This window comes from Hyperoodon ampullatus, assembly GCF_949752795.1.
Source record: "Hyperoodon ampullatus genome assembly, chromosome: 16".
NCBI lineage: Eukaryota > Metazoa > Chordata > Mammalia > Artiodactyla > Ziphiidae > Hyperoodon > Hyperoodon ampullatus.
Window position 1 is genome coordinate 65,173,229 of NC_136929.1, and position 17,200 is coordinate 65,190,428.

General features: G+C 34.8%; 1 protein-coding gene across 6 annotated transcripts in view; it reads left to right on the forward strand.

Annotated features, from left to right (window-relative positions):
* The window catches only part of TRPC4 (transient receptor potential cation channel subfamily C member 4), a gene marked incomplete at both ends in the record, with an annotated part of 112,420 nt that overhangs the window by 14,225 nt on the left and 80,995 nt on the right, over positions 1–17,200 (forward strand). For 5 of the 6 annotated variants that reach the window (XM_079721548.1, XM_079721549.1, XM_079721550.1 and 2 more), the window contains one exon: positions 13,007–13,525. The exons of the other annotated variant lie outside the window; for it this stretch is intronic. In XM_079721548.1, the coding sequence (XP_079577674.1) occupies positions 13,007–13,525 (519 nt within the window). The remainder of the gene's footprint in view (positions 1–13,006; positions 13,526–17,200) is intronic. 6 annotated transcript variants of the gene reach the window in all.

Here is a 17,200-nt window from a genome sequence, read left to right on the forward strand (position 1 = left end):
TTTTTAACCTCTGAAAGATTTGTTTTATTTCAAAATTATCTCTATAATAATTTAACAGTGTGTGTTCCTTTGTGTGTTTAAAATAAAATCATAAAAATCAAAAATTGAGAAAGGAATTCATAAAACATAAGACAAAAATTAATAAAAATAATTCTATTTCATGCTGACTGATAAATCAGCAAAGAACAATAAGGCAATTATGCAATCTTCTGAATTTTATGCCTCATCTATATAGTGAAACTAGCACCCTTTATTTTTGTTGTAACTAAATCCTTTTGGAAAAGCAACTTAGTGACGTTCAGCAAAACCAAAGAAAAGTGTATTCATATTTAACCACTCTTTCATGTATTCAAAATGGAGGTGATTAAGTAAATTACAGTGTATTTTTAATTGAAATATTGCACAATCATCACAATAATATTTTAAAGTTTTAAAATCTATCACGGGATAAATAAATATCAAATAACAACTGAATTCCATATGGATTAAATAAATAACATTATAATTAATTTAAATATGATGCAAATACTAAATCTCTTTAGCAAGGGTTAGGGGTTTTCACGTGGACAAGACTGTCTCAGCTTAAAAGTAAAGCAGATATTTAGCCTATACAAAACCCTATACACATGGCTTTCATTCTCAAAGATTGGTGACCTATTTTCATGAATGAATGTCTGGGCTACACAGAGCAATATTAGGGGAAAAAAAGACTGATAAATTTGTTGAGGTGAAAATAACATTAACAGTCTTCATAATAAAAATTTGCATAAAACCTAAAACATGGAAAATATTTGAAATAAATATGATTGATTAAAAAAGGTAAATAAATATATTTTTTAAATAACAATGAAGAAAAACAGGTGAGATCTACCATTCAAGGAACATATTATTCCAATCTTTCACAAACATTTCTAACTTTATGAAACTGATACAGCCTTGGCATCAAAATCAGAAGAGGACAGTGTGAGAAAGGAAAATTATGGTCCATCAAAAATTAAATGCAAAATCTAAAGCAATTATTAGAAAAATCTATTAATGTAATTCGCTACTTTGGCGGGTAAAGGAGAAGGAAATGTATGATTATCTCACTAGATGCCAAAAAAATAAAGCATTTGATAAAATGTTTATCCTTGCATGTTAAGAAAAAAAAATCAACCAAGTAAGCAAACCAAGAATGAAATAGACAAAAAATTTTCCTTACCTTGATTGAGTCTACCCAAAACCTACATCTTATATTATTCTGAATAGTGAAATATTAAAAACATTCATGTTACTATCAATAACAAAATAAAGATTCTCAATATTGTTCTTCCATACAACACTCTACTGGAGGTTCTATTTTGAATAACCAAAAAAGAAGTAAAAATAAAAGATATAAAGACTAGGAGAAATAAAAAACATATTCAGCTAATTTGTCTACATAAAACCAAAATGTAATCTACATATTATTATAATTAATTAGAAAGTTTATGCAAGTCATGGCATGAAACATTAATCTAGAAAACTGTCCTTCCATTAAATTGGTCAAATACTCTAATCATACTCATGCTTCAGGATCTTCGCACTTGCTGTTCTCTCTTCCAGGAATGCTCTGCCCTTAGATGTAAGCTTAGCTTGCTCTCTAAATTTCCTCAGCCTTCTATTCGAATGTCATCATAGCAGTAAGACTTACCTGTCACCCTACATAGGGCAGCAGCCTCTCCTTGACTCTGACACTCTTTATTTCCTCTTACTCCACTGTACTTTTCTCCATGGCCTTTACTGTTTGAGATTTCTTCATTCATTGATTTATGCATCCACTAGTTCATTCATGTTGTGTCTTTCTCTCCCCTCTCTTTCTAGAATGCAATTAGAATAAAGGTGAGGATTTTGTCTGTTCTGTTCACTGCTGTATTCCCCAAACTTTGAAGAGTGACTGGCATAAAATGGGTGCCCCAAAGTATTACTGAATAGCTGGAGGCTGGAAGAATAAATATTGACACATACAGACTATCATTAACATGAGAACAGCCAACCTTCAGGGAGTACATATATGCTGAATGAGAAGAACACTGGGCTTAAGTCTGATTTCTAAAGAAACAGTGTTCACAGGATGAATAGGAGAAGGGTCCCCAGTGAGTGAGACTGAGAAAAAGCAACCAGAGAAAATGATGATGATAGTGATGAAGATAATTACAGTAATTACACTAGATTTTGTTTTATCAAACATTATATACTGATGCAAAACACTTTCATATTAATTATTATTCTGTATTTCTTTTTGAATCCTTAAAAAAACGCTACGAGGTAAAGACTATAATAATCTCCATTTTATAGATGAGAAATTGAAGTTTAGGGGGTTAAATAATGTTTCCAAAGCTACAAACCATTAGTGGGACAGCCAGGATTTGAGTCAATACACTACCCAGTTATGGAAGTCAAAGGACTGGTGACTTTCAAAAAAAGGGACAGTGATAAACACTGTCAAGTGAAATTAAAATTAGAATCTCTAATCAGAACTTGTGTAATTCTTATAAAATTAAGTATACACTTGGCCCGTTGAGCTATGTTCTCTACCAATAAAAGATTTCACTTGGGTATCATTTAATAGATTCTCCTTCAATGTAACAGATATAAAGAGAGAGAAAGTTTTAAAAATAAAAGTGATGTCTGTGAACTAAACGATCTGGGAGTCAGTGATAGCAATCCTCTCATTATTTTAGTGATTAAACACCTAGCCAAATCTGGTGGTGATTTAATGTTGCTATTTGTTTGATGTCGCCCTAGGAGTCAAAATAGATTTCTCCAGTTCTTTATCCAAGATGCAAATGATATTTAATAGCTATTATTTATGGTATATCTATAGCAGTATACAACAGAGTCTATGCCATTTTAGGAGATACACAGTTTAAATTTTCAGTCATGAAAAGTACACGTTCCAAGCTTTGACATCTACACTGACGAAACTGGCCCACCAGGAAATAATTGTCCTACTTTTCAGATGAATCAAGCACTATAATTGGGATTGTGTTTATGTGAGAGAAACAAATCAATCTGGCAAAACTGAACAAGACTGTTTTATGCTCTTTCTCCTAACAATCTTAGGCTTGTCACATAACACTAGTCCCTTCCTGTTATTTAGTGATTTGTAGATACCACATGCTATCATGTTGCCCTGCAACATGAAATCTTCACTGCAGCCCTATGTGTATTAACTTTGAGAAGCCTTTATATATATTTCTCCAGTTCTTATTCCACAAGGAGAAATATCTTGAATGAATGTCCAGATTTCAAAATGGGAAACTGGAAATGTGGACAAGTTAACTGGCTTTGTCATTCTCACACAACTGAAAATGGTTGAGGCAGGATGTAATGCTCACTCTTGATGCCTGAGCTATTTCCAGGACCTCACAGCTGCCTTACTTACAAGACATATAGATTATTGATGAAGAATTTAGACCCAGGAGTCAAGCTGCATGGATTTCTGTGTGACCATGGGCAAACTATTGCATTTCTCTAAGGCCTATTCTAGTTGTCAAAAGAGGATTACAGTAACACCTAATTCCAAAAATGATTTTGAAGATTAACTAAGATGTGGCATGAAAAGCTCCTAGCACAGGGCATGGCACATGATAAGTGCTTCATACATGTTAGTTGTTACTTGTGTCACTATAATCAGACTCCAAGCATATGTGTATCACCGAGTTGAAATGATTTTTGCCAGATCCTTGTTCATTTGGTTCAAGTGTGCTTCATAGTTCTAAAATAAATCTGTTATCCAAGTTATTGTAGAAGTATATTCACTATGTGCATCCTACACCTATTCAAATCAATACAAACTATATCTATTTGCTGGTATTTTTAATTCAAAGTAAACTTGAAATAGGCTTACCATAAAAATATATAACCAATGTAATTTAAAATGAATATTAACTTTAAAATAAAGTAGAAACAGTTATTAATGTTACATTATTTATATTTATATACTGGATGTATCACTGACCAAAGCTTGGGTAAAGTTATTATAAGTAGTTTGTATGAGAGCACTTAAAGGAGATAAGAGAATCATAAATTGTATAATCTGCACTCTCATTCTTCACTTTTCCCACAAACTCCTCTTTTTATTTTATTTTATTTTTTTTTACAAACTCCTCTTTCAAAAACTTGATATTTATCTCTTCTTGTAAAAAGCTAATAACAACACCTTCCCTTTCTCCTGCCTCCATTTAAAGAAAAAAATGCCAGGTTAATGACAGTTCAATTGTACTAAAGGGTATCATAGAAATCATAAGGTTTGAGTTGGGTCTTGAAGGTTTGGTAGAATTTGATAAGTGGGAGGGAGCAGGCAGAAGTCAACAAGAAAACTATGAAAGGAAAGTTTGACACTGAAATGATTGGGCCATGGGATGCCTGTCAGGGTGGAGTACAATGTAGATTTGAATACACAGGGTGGGACATGATTATAGAGGCCTTTGTTTATCAAATAAAGTAGTTAAGATATAATTAGGTAATACCAAGGACAGTCTCTGATATAAAGTTAACTCATGTTTAAAGAACATAAAATAAGGAGCCTTTACGTAAATAACTATGCTACAACTCTCCAAAGGGGCAAAATGAGACCTCAGGGGCAACCCTCCAAATTGATACATACAGCATGCATTCAAGTTAAAATATTCAATAGCATCATAATATTTCATGTAGAGATATTCCACAATTTGTTCAACCTTTCTCTTTCGAAAAACATTCAGGTGATACCCAAGTTTCTATCATGACAAACAATGATGATATATATACATAGTTTCAAGGTGCCTGATTTTCTGTAGGAAGGGTTCCCTAACTAAGACTATGGTGCTTAGAATTTATGTAAGTGCCAGAAACCTTCCAGCAAGGCTGTTATAATTTGCATTCCTCTTGTTTTTGATGAATGTGGGTGCATCAGCTCCTTAAATTTGGCAAAAAAATTGTAGTTCATTATTATTTTATATTTCCTTTCTCTGTCTATTAATGAGAAAGATCATTCACGTTTCTGACCTTTATTTCCTTCCAGTTTTATTGAGATAAAATTGACATACAGCACCGTATACGTTTATGATAACATTTAGCATAATTATTTGACTTACATAATCGTGAAATGATGATCATAATCCATCATCTCATACAGACACAAAATAAAAGAAGAAAAGATTCTTCCCTGTGATGACAGTTCTTAGGATTTGCTCTCTTAACAACTTTCATATATAACATGCAACAGTGACAATTATATTTATCATGTTCCACATTACATCGCTAGTACTTATTTATCTTGTAACTGGAAGGTTGTACCTTTTGACTGCCTTAATCTATTTCTCCCTCCCCCTAACTCCTACCTCTGGTAACAAGAAATCTGATCTCTTTTTCCATAGGTTTGTTGTTGGTTTTTGTTTGTTTGTTTTTAAGTATAATTGACCTACAACCTTATGTTAGTTCTTGGTTCACAACATAGTGACAGATGTTTCTAACATTATAAAATGATGACCATGATAAGTCTAGTTACCATCTGTCACCATACAAAGCTATTACATTATTATTGACTGTATTCCCCATGCTGTACATTTCATCCCCGTGATTCATTTATTTCGTAGCTTATATTATATTTGTGCCTCTCAATTTCCCTCACCAATTTCCCTCACCCCTGACCCTCTTGCCTCTGGCAACCACTTGTTCATACTTTCGGTATCTGTGACTCTGTTTCTGTTTTGTTATGTTTGTTCACTCGTTTTGTTTTGATTTTCTTCTGTGAAAATCTTGGGTCATTCTACTTGAGAACTGTAAAACCAAATATGTAGTTTTCCATATTCTGTGTTTCCAATCTTGCTTTAAGAGTTCTCCCCAACCCTTGGGCTATACAACTATTTTTTTTTTTTTTTTTTTTTTTTGTGGTACGCGGGCCTCTCACTGTTGTGGCCTCTCCCGTTGCGGAGCACAGGCTCCGGACGCGCAGGCCCAGCGGCCATGGCTCACGGGCCGAGCTGCTCCGTGGCATGTGGGATCTTCCTGGACCGGGGCACGAACCCGTGTCCCCTGCATCGGCAGGTGGACTCTCAACCACTGCGCCACCAGGGAAGCCCTACAACTATTTTTTAAAATTATTTTTCTAAACTTGTGTTGCTTTTTGTTTTTACATTTAAATATTTACTCTATCTCAAATTTATTGTTATGAAATGAGATACACACTAATTTTGTTTGTTTGGGGTAGAAAATTGTTTCAATAAATGAACCACTATTTCCAATTGAATAGAAATTTTACTTTTTCACATATCAAGTTCCCATATAAAATAAGAAGTAATTCTGGGGACTTCCCTGGTGGCACAGTGGTTAAGAATCCACCTGCCAATACAGGGGACATGGGTTCGAGCCCTGGTCGGGGAAGATCCCACATGCCGCGGAGCAACTAAGCCTGTGCACCACAACTACTGAGCCTGTGCTCCACAACAAGAGAAGCCACCGCAATGAGAAGCCCACGCACCAAAACGAAGAGTAGTCCCCGCTCGCCATAACTAGAGAAAGCCCACGTGCAGCAACGAAGACCCAAAGCAGCCAAAAATTAATTAATTAATTAATTAATTTTAAAAAAGAAGTAATTCTGGTCAAAATTCTATTCGACTGATCCTGTATTTCTTACTATATTTTCTTGGATCATAGCCTTCATATCATAATTTTTGAAACACTTGGTTATATATTCCTCCATATTAACTAATAAAATAGTTTTATCAAGTTATAAACAAAACAACATAAGTAAAAAAGATTCTGAATAAAATGCACATATTTATTTTGAGACAATCTACATAATTAAGATATTAGGTCTTCCTATTCAGAACATAATATTGTATTTTCCCCATATTTTGGATTTTTGTGCAAGTTCATGTATGAGTATATATGTATGTGTGTGTATGTGCATGTTTATGAAAATTTCAAGTTCTAAATAACTGATGTTAAATTAATTTTTAAATATAACTCTAAGTTGAAACTCCCTTATGTTGGTTTGAATTAGAAGGTAGTCTGGGTGATTGAGAGAGGTAAATTTGATATTCATAATCCTGAATTTCAAGAAATGTAGGTTTCAATACATTATATAAAAACAAAGTTAAAAAGCAAGATGAAACTGAAGATTTTAACAAATTTTTATTGAAGTACTTGAAAAAAAATTCTCATAAATTTTCAGTTACTGTGCTATCAACTGGAGTATAAAAATAGTTTTTGAGTCATAGAAATTTCATGTTACAGGGGATAACCTCTTTCATATAACAGAAATATTAAGGGACTTTCAAAGATAATATAACTAATTGAGTACAGCCAGATTAGAATATGGATCTATTTAGTCTTAATAATTTAGGATACATCAAATAATATTATATAAGTAAATTTCTTTTACTCAGTTTATACAACCCAGTTTAATAAATGCTGAATGCAAGGGAATGAATTCTTTTAAATTGGTTGAATGTCACTCCAGGATGAATTTCTCTTCTAGAAATGTATACTTCAGGATTAATAGTTCAAAAATGTATATGTTAGTCACAAAGAGACATCTCTATATTTGGGTAAGATGTCACATATGCCTCAGACTGGTGCCGAGTGATTTCAAGGTAAAGCATTTCGTTGAATTTGAGAAAAGCTATCAGTTTATGGGTTAATAGTTAATCACTTAAACTGATTAATGGGTGTTAATTAGCTTATGTGTAGGTCAGTCATTGTGAATGCTATGTGACATGAAAATGATTCAGTTAATAATGTAACTAATGTTATGATAAGGCTGAGAAAAAGACGTTGAACAAATACTCATTCATAAATCTTAGACAGAAGAAAAGCCAGAGCAAACTTCCAGTTATGCAACATAAGAAACAGGGACATAAATTTAGTTTCCAGATCCTCTTTTAACTGCCTCTTCTACTTAGTTGTAGATTAGTGGGTCAACTGTATAATTCAATCGGTTGGAATTTGTTAAACGGTGGAATGTGTTGTTTGTTTACAAGTAATGTGAGTATATATTTTCATGCATGTATGTTTGCCTGGGTGTAGTGTTTTTATGTCTGTAGAGTTTACTTCAGCTAAAATAAATCAAGCATAGTGTGATTTTTATTTACAGGGTTATCCTCATGATCTTCATATCTATCCTTAAATATGCCAAATGGCAAATTTGAAAAATTTGGAAAAATACAATATTTCTATCAAAACCATTTTTAGATAATAGCTACCAAGCACTTCTAGTGACCTATTTATTTATTTTAATGTTAGAAAAATATGCTTTTCACTTGTAACGTTGGCACCACAAAAGGAGAGAGGGAGAGTTGCATATTGAAGATATTGAATAAAACGAAGAACAGGATGGAGACAGAAAATAGACTGGTGAATGAAGCAAGAAAAAGAGGGAGCAAGCCCATTTTCTGCATTTTCTAAATGTTTCTGAGATCAAATGCCTTATATTTTAGACTTCTTTAAATTTCTGAGTATTTAGTAGATAGCAAAGTGGCTACTCAACGGATAAATTTCTCAGCTGCAGGAGCTCAGCAAACAGCAGTCTCACAGCTTGCTGCCCTCTTCCTGTCTTCAATATCACCATCTTCCAAGGCAAGAGGTAGTGTGGATGGCACTCTCATCTTTCCAATGAAGTCAGTAAGTGGCCTTTTATCAATTGTTATTCATAGCCAGCTAACAGACCGAAGAGAGGGGAAAGTTCATTGGCCCTTATTTGATTTAGGACTTCTCTGAAAGTCCCCTTTCAGGGCAAGATTTTGCAAATGTGCCATTAGCACATGGTCATTCTGTAATGGAACTCTGAATTGTTTAGTTCTGTTGACCAGCTTTCCCTCCCAGCAAAGTAGACATTAAAGAAAGTGAAATCTGAACTGGCAGGTATCTCAGGGCATCTGGACTAGACCTCTCTTATTTTCTGATATCTTTGCTTCAAATTGTTCTATTCCATGCTTGTTCTCCCTCACACCCCCAGCACCGTTTGAGGGGTCATATGCACAGCCTCTCCTTTTCCCTTCCTACAACCCTAGTTCAGACTGCACTCATTACCAGGCTCCGTTATCTGCCTCTACCCATCTATTCTTAATTCAATAATCAAAATATGCTAGCGTGATGTTAATACTTCAGAATTACTCCATCACTCTCCTGGTTCAATTCTTCTATGACTCCACCAATGTCTACAAAATAACGCGATTCAAAACCATCCCTCATCTTGCCCTGATCTACACTGAGGCATTTTATGATTATTTATCTCTATATGATTTATCCCATACTCTAAAGAAAGTATTTGCTATGAATCCATCTTTCTTATTTTCTTCTTCTTGTTGTCATTTTTCCTGTAACTTTTCTACATTGCTAGTTCCAACCAATCTTAAGTTTAAATTCCTCCTAAAATCCTTTTCTAGTTCTACCAAGTAAAAATAATGTCTTCTCTAAATTCATTTCCCTTTTGCTTTATTCATACTCTCCTTAGGGAATTTACTAATTTTTTATGCTAAAACCATTTGCATAGTATTATACTGTGTGTGTGTGTATGCAGGTGTGTGGGTTTGTGTGCACACACACCATATTTTTAGGACTAAGGAGAATAATTATGATTATCCTCAGAGAAGTATAAAAGGACTTAGACAAATTCAATACCCAACCCTGATAATAAATAATGAATAATCCAATTCAAATTGATTGCTTAACAAGTTGAATGGTGTAAATAAATAGATGGATAGATAACTGGGAATACCAAGCATAATTTGTGGTGGGCATGAAAATTGGTATCACTGCTTAAGAAAATTGTTTGACCCAGAAATTCCATTGCTAGATACAAGACCAACAGGCATGGACAAAAATGTGCATAGGAGCAATATTCTGAATAGCCACAGACAAGAAACCACACAAATATCATCAAAAATAGAATGGTAAATAAATTGTGCTATATTCATAAATCAGAATATTATGCGGAATTGAAGTAACAAAAACGATTGCTACTAACAATATGAATATATTTCAAAGAGCTAATGTGGAATGGAGAAAGCTAGACATAAAAAGTACATACTTTAATTTGTTTATATAAAGTTTAAAAGTATGTGAAAGTAATCTGTGGTGACAGCAGTTAGATTTGTGATTACAAAATGGAATGACTGGGAGGTGACAAGAGGGAGGTCCCTGGGGTGCAGGCACTCTTCTAGATTTATCTTTTATAAATTTATTTATTTTATTTTTGGCTGCATTGGGTCTACGTTGCTGCGCGTGGGCTTTCTCTAGTTGCAGCAAGTGGGGGCTACCCTTTGTTGTGGTGCATGGGCTTCTTCTCATTGCAGTGGCTTCTCTTGTTCTGGAGCACCGGCTCTAGGCACGCAGGCTTCGGTAGTTGTGGCATGCGGGCTCAGTAGTTGTGGTGCACGGGCTTAGTTGCTCTGGGGCATGTGGGATCTTCCCGGACCAGGGCTCAAACCCGTGTCCCCTGCATTGGCATGCAGATTCTTAACCACTGCGCCACCAGGGAAGCCCTCATCTAGATTTTTGTCTGTGTCTTGTCACACAGGTGTGTTCACGTTTTAAAAAAGGTTTCAAGGGCTTTCCTGGTGGCGCAGTGGTTGAGAGTCCGCCTGCCGATGCAGGGGACAAGAGTTCGTGCCCCGGTCTGGGAGGATCCCACATGCCGCGGAGCGGTTGGGCCCGTGAGCCATGGCCGCTGAGCCTGCGCATCCGGACCCTGTGCCCCGCAACGGGAGAGGCCACAACAGTGAGAGGCCCGTGCACCACAGAAAAAAAAAAAAAAAAAAAGTTTCAAGATGCACACTGATCTCTGTGCATTTTACTGTATGTATGTATGCTATACCTCAATAACAAGTTCAAAATGAATAATTATTGCAATGAATCAAAATATATTGAATAAAATAAAGGAAGAATCCATGGGTTCATTAGTAATATTCAATAATTAAGAGGAGAAGAGAGCAAAATTGTACATACAGAAGAATGCCAATTACTAAACTTAGAAGTGATGGAGGAATAAGAAAACCCCCAATTTTCAGACTCCATGTAACACTTGATTCAGGTGTGTAATTAGCACTCAATAACACGCAATTGTTTAAGTGTTTTTGTTTTATTGTTATTTTTCAATGCAATGCTTACCCTCTGGGACCTGGATAAACAATCACGTGTGCCTGCTGGGCTGACCTGTCAGAGTCCCAGCAGACTACTGTCTGTTAAGTATATATAGTTTATGTGCTTTGTTTGAATATAACTGGTGAAAGTGATGGGTTTTTTTAAAAAGCAGTAGTGATTTGGGGTTTTTTTGAGTTTTGTTTTGCTATTTCATTCCATTCTTGACTAAAGCTTCCTTTAAGTCGTTTATTATGGAAAATTGTCACACTAACTTAAAGGAAGGGGTGGGGGAAATACATAAATTGTCTTCTAAAAAATTAAATAAAATACTGAATACGTTAAAAATATGTATATATATATAGTGTGTGTCTTATGAAATAAATGGATATTCAAAATGGCCAGATGAATTAAAAGCATTTGAGTTTAATTATTCTCATATAAAGAGAACACCTCTACTTAAAAGTAGTGCTACTGAAGTTTCATATGACTTTCATTTTCCTCTACATAGTTGTTTTCTTTTGATCCTTTTGTGGTTTTAATCATATTTGACTAGCAGCATATTTTAATGTGACGTGTCATGACTTTTTCTGCCATGCCTGTTTAACTTGTCCTTATGTAGCATTTATTTTCATAGAGACCTTTATGACTTTGCACCAGCAGGAAGAAATACTAAACCAAAAATTGTAAAGCAGCAGGGTGTAGTGCAGTATGTACAGGCCTGGGTGTCAGACAGATGGACCTAGGTTTAAATAGCAGGATTCCCACTTACTCACCAAGAGACCATGTCTATAAAATGTGAATAATGAATAGTGAGGGTGGATGTGCTTTAGGCCTACTAAATAGTGCCTATTAAATTATTTTTGTCATTACCATTCCTAGAGTATAACCCTAAGGAAATTGTTCATAAGTGCATTGGTGAACTGATTCACTGGGAAGCATTTCTTTCTTTTTTTTTTCTTTTTTAATAGCTTTATTGCGATATAATTCACATACCATAACATTCACCCACTTAAAGTATACTATTTGGTGATTTTTAGTATATTCACAGGGTTGTACAACCATAACTACAATATTAGAACATTTTTATCACCCTCAAAAGAAACTTTGTGTCCTTTAGCAGTCACCTCCCATCCCTTCCATTACCCCCAAGCCTAGGCAATCGCTACTTTCTCCATATACAAATTGGCCTATTTTTGTATATTTTATAAAAATGGAATCACACAATATGTGATCTTTCGTGACTGGCTTCTTTCACTTAGCATAATGTTTTTAAGGTTCTTCCACTGGAAGCATCTATTTCTAATAACAGCGATGTTAGAATGGGGCACCTCTTGTCATCTGGAAAATATACCATAAAGGAATGGATGAAAACAGAAAGCAGAGGGGCTAGCACTCTTGCGTTCTGCTGCCACCTGTAATCGCAGGGTGGATCTTAGGACTGCAGAAGATAAAACACAAACAAACAAGCAAAAAACCTGACTGAAGAATTTAAAACCTTCTATTGCAGAGGAAGATCTTGGGTTTAAAACAAATCATTAACTATTTTGTAGCATCTTTCTTATTATTTAGGGAGCCCATATCACTGGGAAAGAAAAGCAAAGATTGTCAGCCAGAAAATAAGTTGGAGGCAAGAAAGTCTTTTATCAAGAGTTTCCATAGGCACTGAGTTTAAGATATCATGAAATGTCACAATTCGGACTGAACAAAGAATAATGTGTCATTCTATTGCAGAGCTATTTTTTGTTTAATTTTCTATTGTCTCTTGAGGGGAAAAAAGTCCTATCTCTCCTGCAAAAAAAACCCATAAACCTGGCAAAAGACCTGTGAATCTTGTTCAACATTGCCATAGCGCGTTGCTTAAATTCACAGGCTTGAGCAAATGCGTTACTACTCACGACCTCTGCTTTCTTCTTTCTAGGTGCCTCCCATACTCCTTGATAAGCAGTTCTCTGAATTCACTCCGGACATTACACCCATCATTTTGGCAGCCCATACAAATAATTACGAGATAATAAAACTTTTGGTTCAGAAAGGCGTCTCGGTGCCCAGACCCCACGAGGTCCGCTGTAACTGCGTCGAATGTGTGTCCAGCTCGGATGTGGACAGTCTCCGTCACTCCCGCTCCAGACTCAACATCTACAAGGCCCTGGCCAGCCCCTCTCTCATCGCCCTGTCCAGTGAAGACCCTTTTCTCACAGCCTTTCAGTTAAGTTGGGAGCTCCAGGAACTGAGTAAGGTGGAAAATGAATTCAAGTCAGAGTATGAGGAGCTGTCACGACAGTGTAAACAATTTGCTAAGGACCTACTGGATCAGACAAGAAGTTCCCGCGAGCTGGAAATCATTCTTAATTACCGCGATGACAACAGTCTCCTAGAAGAGCAAAGTGGAAATGATCTCGCGAGACTCAAATTGGCCATTAAGTACCGTCAGAAAGAGGTGAGTTTTGCCAGACTTTATCCATCAAAATGCCACAGAATTTAAATGGCAGTGAGGGAAATTGGTACTCCAAAATTAGGTTGGGGGTTTAAAGCATTTTCTGTTTAACTGTAAGTGGATGATATTTATTGTTTGCCAGATTACTGATGATGAAACACATTGAAGAGGGGCAGTAAGCAGGTTAATAATTAGTGATGGTTTTTGACATCTGTGTTAAAATGTACACAGTTAATGGTGTGTGATGGTAAAACTAATGAATTTTAGAATCTCTGCACTGAGAGTTCTGGTTCTGCCATTTATAAGTTTTGCTACTTTAGAGGGTCACACAGATCTCTTTGAGTTTCGGTTTTCTCATCTGCTTAAGGGACTTTATATTTGATTATATATATATATATATATTTCTTTATACATATAAAATATTTTACTCACAGATTTGTAGGAAGTGTAAAATGAGTGGATGTGTGTGAAGGCTCTTAGTAAATTATAAGGTATGATCCTAATAAAATACATTATTAGAAGTTATTAATAAAGGAAAGCCTTTAGTCCAACAGCAGATGAAAATACTAAAACTTCCTTCATGTCTGGCTTAGTTTCTTGATTTGTCGGGAATGAGAAGTTAAGAAGTCAATTGCAAATTGCAGAAGAGTAATAAATTTTTCATTAGATTTCCATGGATTTGAACATTAAATAAGGAAAATTCAGATCTATTACACTTATCACCTAGTGTAATTGTTTTTTGTTTCCATCACTGATTTTGAGTAAGTTCTCAAAAATCCATTTACTTCTACCTCCAGAAAATATTGGTTTTCTTTTCATTGGTGAATTATAGTAATTGTTCTAGAACAAAAGTTGGAAAAAACTATGTATGTAATATAAGATGAAAAGGAAAGAGAAAAAGAAACTTCTGAAAAAAATGTATTCATTTTTTTTTTAACTTGGCCCTAAATATTCTACATTAGCACTGGCTGCTTTATCTACTGCTACTTACTAAAGATTGAAGATACCTGAATTTGCTTCTTTGAGTTTTTCCTATAGTTCTTTGGCCAGTTGTCATGGGAGCCTAAAAGTAATTAACAATCTTTTCCCTGAACAACAAAGGAAACAGCTACTTTCCTGTGCATTCCCACTGATTATAAAATCACATGTAGTAGTATCAATTCATCTTTTTAGGGTATCGTGTTTAGGACTCAGGGCTCGTTTTTTTTTAAGGGACTAGAATAATTTTAATATGCAACTAGAAGAAACTGATGAAAAATTTCACATGATTAAAGATTGTAAAACACTAAATATGAAACTTACAAATACACCAGATAGATTTAATTGATATTTATAGGACATTCCATCCAAAAAACAGTAGATTACACTTTCTTCTCAAGTGCACATGGAACATTCTCCAGGATAGATCACATCTTGGGTCACAAATCAAGCCTCAGTAAATTTAAGAAAATTGAAATAATATCAAGCATCTTTTCTGACCACAACGCTATGAGATTAGAAATGAATTACAGGGAAAAAAACGTAAAAAATGCAAACATATGGAGGCTAAACAATATGTTACTAAATAACCAAGAGATCACTGAAGAAATCAAAGAGGAAATCAAAAAATGCCTAGAGACAAATGACAATGAAAACACGACAATCCAAAACCTATGGGATGCAGCAAAAGCAGTTCTAAGAGGGAAGTTTATAGCTATACAAGCCTACCTCAAGAAACAAGAAAAATCTCAAATAAACAATCTAACCTTACACCTGAATGAACTAGAGAAAAAGAACAAACAAAACCCAAACTTAGCAGAAGGAAAGAAATCATAAAGATCAGAGAAGAAATAAATGAAATAGAAACAAAGAAAACAATAGCAAAGATCAATAAAACTAAAACCTGGTTCTTTGAGAAGATTGATAAACCAAAATTGATAAACCATTAGCCAGACTCATCAAGAAAAAGAGGGATAGGACTCAAATCAATAAAGTTAGAAATGAAAAAGGAGAAGTTACAACAGACACCACAGAAATACAAAGCATCCTAAGAGACTACTAAAAGCAACTCTATGTCAATAAAATGGACAACCTGGAAGAAATGGACAAATTCTTAGAAAGGTATAACCTTTCAAGACTGAGCCAGGAAGAAATAGAAAATATGAGCAGAGCAATCACAAGTAATGAAATTGAAACTGTGATTAAAAATCTTCCAACAAACAGAAGTCCAGGACCAGATGGCTTCACAGGTGAATTCCATCAAACATTTAGAGAAGAGCTAACACCCATCCTTCTCAAACTCTTCCAAAAAATTGCGGAGGGAGGAACACTCCCAAAGTCATTCTATGAGGCCACACCATCACCCTGAGACCAAAAGCAGCCAAAGATACTACAAAAAAAGAAAATTATAGACCAATATCACTGATGAATATAGAAGCAAAAATCCTCAACAAAATACTAGCAAACAGAATCCAACAACACATTAAAAGGATCATACACACAAAAAAACAAAGAAACTTACAAGTAATTGCATGCATTAGAACTGATAAAACATTATATATATGTTGTTCTCTGTTTTGTTCTTGAGCCACTAAAAATGTTCATTCCTACTGAACATTTTTTTCTTTGCTTAGGTTCTTTTGTATATTTTAGGAATATACAAAGTGAACTCAACTTCAAAGCGTATTGAACAAAAGCCACAAGTTTAGTCCCTAGCTAGATATGTCAGAAGCAAAGTAATAGAAAGCATTTGATAATTTCTAACACTTCTTTCAAGATGCTTATACTTTTGGCTCATATGAAGTTTGGGAATTGGAAGATAATAGAACCTAACATTGCAGCAGGATGAAGGAAGGCTAAAAACATATAATATGTAATAAGAAAATAAGAATTAGTAATGTCTTTTAAAAGATACCTTTTAAAAATACCCTGCCTTTGCACTTTCTATTTTAATCTTTTGTGATTACATTGGAGAAAAAACTTAAAATTCTTACAGAGTTGTTCTGGAGTACCTTTTATTCAATATTAAAGAGCATATTTCCCTGGAGTTGACAGTTTTTCCAGAGCAAAGTAATGTTGGATGGCTAATAGCATTATAAAATTGAGAATAAGATTTTACTTTCATATAAATTCTTTGAAATCATAGGTTGCATTTTATGAAACATATTCCTAAATTATTCAGAAATTATTGATTTCAAAATATTTAAGATCTTCTAGTAGGATCTTGTGTCTTAAATGAAACTCTGCTTTAACATAAATGTCTTGCCTTGTTACCATTTAACCACAGGTTTTCCTTATTTCAGTCTACAGAAGATTGAGGTTTGTCTTTGGTCCATCTCTTACATTTTTGGAATACCTTCCCATTAATCTTCACATGGCTGAGTCTTACTCAGTCTTTAAAGTTCATCTCAGGTCTCTGCTCCCCCAGGGAGATTCTATGAAGCAATCCCCCTCCATACAGTCTCTGGGATAAATGCCTTCATTATGCACATTCTAGATCACATTGTATTGCTACCTTTCACTTGCCTTCTCTAGGCTGTGAATGTCAGGAACACATCTGTCTCATTCACCAGTCCTACCTCAGTACTTGATAGAGCTCCATGTGAACTGATCTCAATATGTTCAATATGAATGCACTTGAATGAAGTTACAGAATTTCTTAGTTCTGGAAGGCTCCCTGCATGTTTCTTTGCCTGATTA